At 43.7% G+C, this 8,108-nt stretch overlaps 1 protein-coding gene across 2 annotated transcripts in view; it reads right to left on the bottom strand.

The window, feature by feature from the left end:
* Positions 1–3: 3 nt before the first annotated feature.
* LOC144630629 (intermembrane lipid transfer protein VPS13B-like) overlaps positions 4–8,108 on the bottom strand; it is a 36,270-nt gene continuing 28,165 nt past the window's right edge. For both annotated transcript variants that reach the window (XM_078489007.1, XM_078489012.1), the window contains exons 29-37: positions 7,649–7,819; positions 7,028–7,105; positions 6,432–6,754; positions 6,222–6,343; positions 5,662–5,873; positions 5,220–5,510; positions 2,930–4,859; positions 1,964–2,273; positions 4–1,455 (exon numbers count right to left, since the gene is read on the bottom strand). In XM_078489007.1, coding sequence (XP_078345133.1) covers positions 984–1,455; positions 1,964–2,273; positions 2,930–4,859; positions 5,220–5,510; positions 5,662–5,873; positions 6,222–6,343; positions 6,432–6,754; positions 7,028–7,105; positions 7,649–7,819 — 3,909 coding nt within the window. In that variant the 3' untranslated portion in view covers positions 4–983. The remainder of the gene's footprint in view (positions 1,456–1,963; positions 2,274–2,929; positions 4,860–5,219; positions 5,511–5,661; positions 5,874–6,221; positions 6,344–6,431; positions 6,755–7,027; positions 7,106–7,648; positions 7,820–8,108) is intronic.

Raw genomic sequence — 8,108 nt, 5'->3', positions numbered from 1 at the left:
ATTCTTTACCCTACCACGACATCCTAAATTATTAACGCGGACGTTTTTTAGGCGAAAGACTGAAAGAACCTTTCAAAAGAAGGCAACAATTGACCAAAATTTCATGTTCAATTAAAAAGTTTTCGCCATTTCCAAAACAGCTAGTCCAGTCCCGCTATATTTAATCAAATATAAATTGTCTTCTCGTATAAACCATTTAAAAGCAATGGTCACACACTTCTCCGCCACTCTCGTGCCCAGAGCTACTTCGCGGTTTGCCTAAAATCTATACGAACACGCGTAGCCAATTACCCGAGAGTAGGTCTCGTAAACACGTCTTGTTCAAACCACGGACATGTGTTGTGCGACCATTGCTTTTAACGGTTTATATTATTCCAATGAAAATTAATTTAAATATTTTGTTTCCTATAGAGTCCTAGAAACCATGTTTATTTCCAGCCCGACCACTAGAAAATTAACAGAAGTCCAGAGTTTGAAAACCTGACTAGATCAGATCGCAAGGTAGATATATAACACGCTTGTCTCCTTTCCTCCGTTAGATTTTTTACTCCAAATAACGGCTGCAAAGAGACTATTTACTTCCCCCTAATCTTAAATAATCAGTTACTACCCTTATCCTAAACGTTGCTTATTTCTAAATACTAAATCGTCGTTGCTTAATTCCAAATGTTTTAAAGTTTCTAAGCCCTGATGAAATCCGTTTCCGAGATATCCCACTTAGTCAAGACTATCTTGAGTGATCTCTTCAATCTAGGATAAAGGTTAATCCAAATGGTTACATTGTGTCTATAATACAGACAACAACAAGTTTCTTCAAGAAGCATGAAAAATTAGTCGTCTCTTCGTCCCTCAAACGAAATGAAGGTTTGGCCCGGGGTATGAGAGGATGGCACTTTATGCCGTCTCTTTGAGCTTAAATTCAGCCTGCAGAGCAGGCTCGTCTGAAGCCTAACTTAATTTAAATTATTCACTTAACGAGGTAGCTATGTTTCAAAGTTATTATTCCTCTTCGCCGAGTGAAACTGCAACACAAGAGTCCTCCGTAACATGGGATCAACGAGTAACACAAACTTCTGACCAGGAGAAGTCAAATTACTCTCAGAGGTATCTAAGGAAGCCATTTGCTCCAATGCCTGAGCCCGCGCATCTCTAAGGAACTGCCTCAAGCGGTCTGCGTCACCACTGTCATGCACACCTTCGATCTCTTCGCCTTCATCCTTTGTGATAACTGGTTGGTTCACAATCGCCACACTTCTGTTGTCTTCCTCTTCTTCTTGTAAGTCAATGTCCCGGATAAAGAGAGTTTGCTGAATGGCGTCTACAGCTGAGCCCACGATGAATAACGTGTCTCTAGTCAGCAGCACTGTACCATCGTAGTCATGCCCGGATGACGTCACGACAGTGGCGTCCAGGTGAAGAAGCAGATCGATATCTCTCTGATTATGAAGCATTTTCCTGCAAGTGAATCATCGATGATAATAAATTAAAGCACTTTGTCCTTACCAACTTATAAATAATGGTAGCGAAAAAAGTATGCTGCCAACTGCCAAGAATGAGGAATACTAAATATTTTTCAGCTCCTTTACAAATTTCCTTACCAAAAGTTTATATCGTTTTTTTAACAATTAAGAGCAGTTTTCCAAAGACGGCTCTGAAATTCAATGCAATGCCGCCTAAGAGCCCGCCAAAAGTGTTGTGAGCCGATCAGTATTCAGAATAAAAACATGTAACCTGCGACAAGTGCGGGAGAACTTAGGTAAGCCAAACAATTGGTCGATCTGGTTTTACACATGATTGGTTAAGAAATGAACACCTCCGCTGTGATTGGTTAAAGCACGTTAAACCACTTTTAACAAGCTTCAGCGATCACAGAATCAAAGTTAACAGAAAATAACTTTTGTAGCTCACTAGCAAAGCGCTGTAGAGTGCAGAAACCCATTTTAACAAAAACGAAATACCTTACCAGAAATATTTCAAATGGCTGTTCTTAGTAGAGCACTCCAGTCTTTCGCCAGGAGTGAACATTCTGTTCGGCAGCTGAGTCAATCCAGCCCCCTGGAGGATTCCTTGTCCTGTCTGTGACACCAGCTCCATTGCTCCGCCCAATGGCTTGGTAACCACACCGATCAGACCCTTTCCCACTCCTGCGATGACACCGCTGGCCGCCTCCCGCACATCGTGGGCTCGTCGTATTCCCTGAATTGGTTGATCGACTATACCTGCTACGGCGCCGAGGAGACTTAGACCGAATCCTCCCAAACCTTGAGATAAACCTACACGAATAGAATGGATGTTAGTGCCTCAATGGGTCAAACTACAATTCGCTCTTTTTTAAGATTGCATAGAGTAGCTATTGTAACTCTCTTCTCGCCCCTAAATGTGGTCCTTAAAAGCTGTTTCCCTTTGCTTAACTGACATTAAAAAGGAGGCGAGAACTTAAGGAGAAAAGAGCCTTTTGAAAGTATTAACCAAGACGTCTGTTACATTGGTAACTCTTATTTCTTCGTTACTGTCTCGAGGATTACTTTGAACATTGCAATTCAATATATAAAGGAGCATGACGAGTTTAACAGGGCCTCGACAATGGGTGATATGCTTTTCGGTTGCATTACTTATTTTCTTACCAAAGTTCATTTTAATAATCACAATCTGCCGATTAGTCTGCAATGACCCTACGAGAAGCATAATCCGTCTCCTTTTTTATGCATTTAGTATAAACAAAACGGAATTTCGATCGGACCAAACTACTATTCATAAAGCACCCAGAAGATAGCTCGTCTAGCCGCGTATTAAATCTGTCTGGTGCCCGTATTTATACCGAGACGTATAAGCAGACGCACAAAAAAATCACATGCCCTAGTAAGTCCAAACAAAATAGGTGTATTTTCAAGTTGAGAATAAAAACGAAAAAGATCAAGTAGCACAATACCTGTTAAGACTCTCTTTGGTCTTCTGCATCTCTGTTCTTCCAACAGTCTAAGATACTCGCCATCCATGCTAAGTCGATCCAGATTCCGCGCCATACTTGACGCTAGACTCGTGATGGAGGTCAGTGCACCAGTGGAAAGATGTCTCACAAACGACGACATGCCTCGGGACACGCCCGACACGAACGCCCCTGGCCCGCGGGTCAGCCCGTCATAGGGCAGGTAAAAGAAATCTGCTACTCCCTGACTGAAGCTCCTCACTAATCCCGCGGGATTCCCGAGAAGCTCTAAAGAGCCCAGTACCCAACCAGCTTTAAACAACGCCGCGGTCACGTAATGATAGGTGAGTTTTTGCACGAGGGCAGAGCTGGGGAGGAAAACTGGAGACAAGTGAAACTGGCCGAGTGACAGCGGAGAATCGTCCACAGACAAGAAGAGTTTGGCCGAGCCGTGTAGCGTGACATTCAGGGTCACTGGCGTGACCTTTAACTCGCCCATTAAGATCGGCTGGATACTCGGAGCTGTTACATCCAATATCGTTAGTGAATTGATGGTTGCGTTACCAGGTGATTTTGATGAGTAGTGAAGGGAGGGAGGTACGAACGACACAACTATGTCACCAAGACGGTAAAGAAAGGTGTCCTCGATGTACAACGTCAGCGGTTGAAGAGAAATGCTAACAGAACTTAGAAAAACGTTACTTGCGGATGTGGCAGGCTCATACACGCATTTGATACTGAGCAGCGGTTTGGCCCTTGAGCGGGGTCCAGTTCTCTTCGGTGATGCAGTTCTCCTTGGAGTCATTGGAGCATCACTTGGTGTAAGAATCACTGAAAACTCGTACGTATCATCTTGAAGCTGGTTATCAACCTGGAATGCTCCAATACGCAAGGACAATTCGCGGCTAACGCGACTATCTTCCGCAGAATCTCGCCCCACCGAATGCGTCACGGAGATGCCTTCGGCAGTCAGTCGGAGAACTTCGTAAGGATTTCTAAAGTTCGTAACTTCATCTATCACTGTCAATCCAAGCTGGCAAATGAACAAATCCGCATGGATAACACATGGAGTGGGTGATATACACTGAATTGTATTGGCCCGCACACCTTCCTCTCCGTAAGGCTTGATTTTGACACACGTACAGAGGCGTTCGTTGGTTACACTGATCAAAACCTGACCCCTCCCAGGCAAGTTAACACAGGCCTCCCTCGACGAGTTCAAGTCAAAACCTTTACTCCACCCCTGAGGGACTTCAGTTGTCACCTCGGCGGCAAGCTGTCCTTGTTCGCCTTCTTCTTCTGATATTTCTGCCACATTGACGTCGTACAAGGCTTGAATGTGCAGTTCAGGAAGCTTCTGTACCTCACTCGAGGTAGCAAACCATTCCCGCATGATCGGAAGTTCATAATAAGTGGAACTGAAAGCCGCCACTTCCGGAATCTCGGCCAAGCCTTGCATTTGTTCCATGACAACAATCTTCTCTGAAGAACCGCTCACGTGACTGGGGCTCTGAGGGGGGATCGCTTGTCCAAACTGAAGCGTGAAGGGGCAGTCGTTTTGGAGAAGCAGACGGGGAGCTGGGTCCGAGGCAACAACGATGTAAACCATACCATCGGCAACGTATGACGTCACGACTAAAGGAAGTGTCACGTCATCCAGTAAAACTGCGACAGACTGACGCGTCACTTCTGGTGTAATAGACACAGCACGTGACCATTTTACGTTGTCCCCCTTGGTTCCTGAGATGTGTTGTTCTTCTTGAAAGGCTAAAAACAATACAGGAGATGTTTGGCCACTGAATGAGGGATTGCCTTCCTCGTTAAGTACTACAGCTGTGGACAACGGGACGTCCCAAGTTGGCACAGGTGTGACTTGATTGCGATCGCCTGGCAGACGAACAAGAGTAGCTCTGTTCAGGTTATCCGATGGCATCTAGAAAAAAAAGGCAAATTTCAGAAATTTAGCATGAGAGAATTAACCCACGACATACTGATTTTTGGTTTTGTTGGTTTGTCAATTCAAATTTCTTTTAGTCCAGTTAGTTATTTAAAATATTCCCTACACTGTTTTAAGAACAGCCACCTTCAAGTACCAAAAATAAATTTAAAATCCACATGCCTTCCTATACAAGAAACAACGCCTAAGCAAGTCCGTTCCAAGTTCTCGTTTCTATGGCAAAAACAAGGAAGAGCTTCGGGGGAATGTGACCAATGCTTTCTCTCTTTTCTACACCGTAACATTTACCAGGCTTATGTGAAACAAGACGACAAGAACAAGATAAATATTTATCACCTTTTTGCCAGACATCACCAGAACAGGATGAACAAGTAGAGGCCTTCCAATATTGTTAATCACTTGAAACCTCTGCTCAAACGATATGATCTCGATTCCACGAAACATGCGAGATGTGACTGACCATCGCGCGCCCCGAATTGCACCCGAACCCAACACGAAAGCTACCGGAACGGACAGGGCATCGTCGGCATCGTTTACCGGTACCTCTCGGCTACTCGTCGGAAAAGATACTTCTTCAGACCAACTACAAACTTGGCCTTCAAAATAGGTTCCCAACTGCACTTTTCCCTGCGTAAAAAAAGAAAAAGAGTAATGAGCCAAATGTGCTTGCAGGAAATTTCATACTCCTCGAAATATGTTTTATGTAAGTGGTCAAGATAGAAGCAGAATTCTTCGTAATCAAAAAAAAAATCTTAGTCCTAGATATGTGTTCTCATACCGTGATCCTGTGAGGCGCCACGACTGAACCAGTTGGTAATCTGACAGTAACGTCTCGTTCCAGGTCCCTGACGATCAAGTGCACTGCAGTATTGTTGACCAGCAAACACCAAGGTAATACTTCAACTAATAGCGAGCTGAGATGAGGCCAGCGTTTCACCACTCGGCACTGCACCTCAATAGCTGGGACTGGAGACGAGTTACCACGCATGTCTAAACGGCAAACAAAGAGTGAAAGAAAGATGATAAAATGACAAGAGAAGTTCTCATTAAAGTGGTTCTCTTGTATCATCACTGGACATTACCGCGCGTTGTAATTAAGATAACGGAGGCTTTTCTATGCGGCTAGGACCGAAAGAAAAATGTGCGATTTTTTGTCAACGAGTATGGTGCTCCATACTTGCTGACAGCATGAGCCAATAATCAAGAGATAATATTATAGTTTTAGACCGTAAATAGTGTCCAAGCAAACTTGTCTCTCGCTTCAGTTTTCCCTGGGTTAAAAAATGTTAGGGGCGGTTTCTTACATCCCGTGCGCATTAGTTGAAGTACACCGCTGACCTTGTTGTGGCGCATCCATCTGGGTTTCCGGAAGTGGTTTATCCTTGTTCACGTGACCAGCAAATGACACGTTCTTCACTAACGAGGACTCCGGTTTTTCCTCCAAAACAATGTCAGAACGCCTTTCAGCAAAAAAGAAAGAAAAACAGACAGAGAGATGTATTACATGTTGTTTCCAGTTAATTCCGAAGCGATTTATTTAACCCATACCTAAAATTGTGATGGTTTCTGCAGTACGGCCAAATATCAGCCAGCGGTTGATCCTCTTCCTCGGCGCTTCCATTCTTCATCCTATTGGCTAATTCTATCAGCGTGGTGTTCAGTGGCACAGAGGGACTGGACCACTGTCCTGACCCACTGAACTGAAACGTCAGGTGATGCCAAGAGTTCGGCACCAGGCTGTACATCTGTTGCTCCTGCGCACGGCCATGCAGCTGAAGGACTGAGGACGAATTGGTTTTGGCCGTGAACACATTCATGAGGACTGGTTCGGGAAGGTGGCTCCGCATAACGAAAAGTGGAGATAATGTAACCTACAAAACAATGGGGTGTTTTTTAAAGTTGTTAAGGAGTTCTAGAGTATCTTTTTTTGCTGTGAAGCAAAGATAATGAAGCAAGAGATAATGATCAATTATTAAATGAGCTTGAGCAAAGCATCAAGAATTACCAAGAACGAACAGAGGCCTTGATCATTTGCCTACCATGCGAAAAGCCAAATTCAATCATCGTTGTATTACATAAAATATTATTTCAAATCCTCCCAATAAGTAGCACAAGAAATGTATGGGTTTGTAAGAAGAATTTACCTGTATCTGGTCTGGGGATCCAGGTTTCTCCACGCTGTACCAGAAGTAGAACGTCTGAAAATCTTTCACACCAAGAAGCTGTAAAATCGAATTTGAAAAGCAGTTTAACAAATGAAAGAAATTACTGGAGAAGCAGAGACCGGTGCAACGTAGATTTTAGAATTGTCTGAGTAGTATATTTCGGCTGGCTAAACCAGCATTTTTCGAACGCTGTCCGCATCGTGCGAAAAGCAAAGTTTTATATTTAAGACTTTTCATTGAAATTATTCGTTCAGGGGACGTTTAAAAAAGTACTGAGGTTTAGTAAAAGCCCCTGAACAGTTCAACGAATTCATTCAATGTGTTAATCTAACCCGCAATCTGGGCAAATCTTTTTCTGCGGCCAATCAGGAGCCAGTACAACCTGACGCGACTTTTCCAACATTTGCCACTTGTTACATGTTTTCCCGCGCTAGGCTTCGTTTACATGTTTTCCCGCGCTTGGCATTTTCCCGCGCTTGCCGGGTTACACTGCGTTTGCCGCCGTTTGAAAGCTCTGTGATTGGCTCCGTGATTAGTTTGGTTTTAGTATTACGACAGGCCAAAACCGTTATATATAACTATAAGTTAACTGATAATCACCTGTACAATAAGATGCTGTCCTTTACCCTCCCCTTCAACATGATCCAGAGGTAACGTGTCAGACCACGTGGTACCGTTAGGAATGCGAATGCGCATGCCTGCTAGTCCGCCGTGTGAAATGACGTAAGACGGCAAGGCTGTGTTAGCTGGCAGCGAGACATCCTCAAGGACCTGGAATTGAACGGAAAAAGTTCTAGATTTTCCACTTGAATTTTTGAGTACATCAATTAATTTTTTTTCTCCGGCAATAAATTCTAGGATCTGTTGAAGACTAGTACAAGAAGTCGAAATTTTAGCCATTAAAACTGTCCTTTCCTAGCCATAACACTCGCCTTGCATTTCAAACAGTACATTTTCAGAGATGTCTAAATAAGCAAATGTGGAAGTTTGTCTTCTCTAGGCTTTCTCAGGTACAGGTAAAGGACTTTGAAAGTCCTTCAACGAGCAGTTTAGGTATGTC

Source organism: Oculina patagonica, chromosome 1 (genome assembly GCF_052425735.1).
Source record: "Oculina patagonica isolate OP01 chromosome 1, crgOcupat, whole genome shotgun sequence".
Lineage (NCBI taxonomy): Eukaryota > Metazoa > Cnidaria > Anthozoa > Scleractinia > Oculinidae > Oculina > Oculina patagonica.
This window is presented reverse-complemented; position numbering and strand designations above follow the sequence as displayed.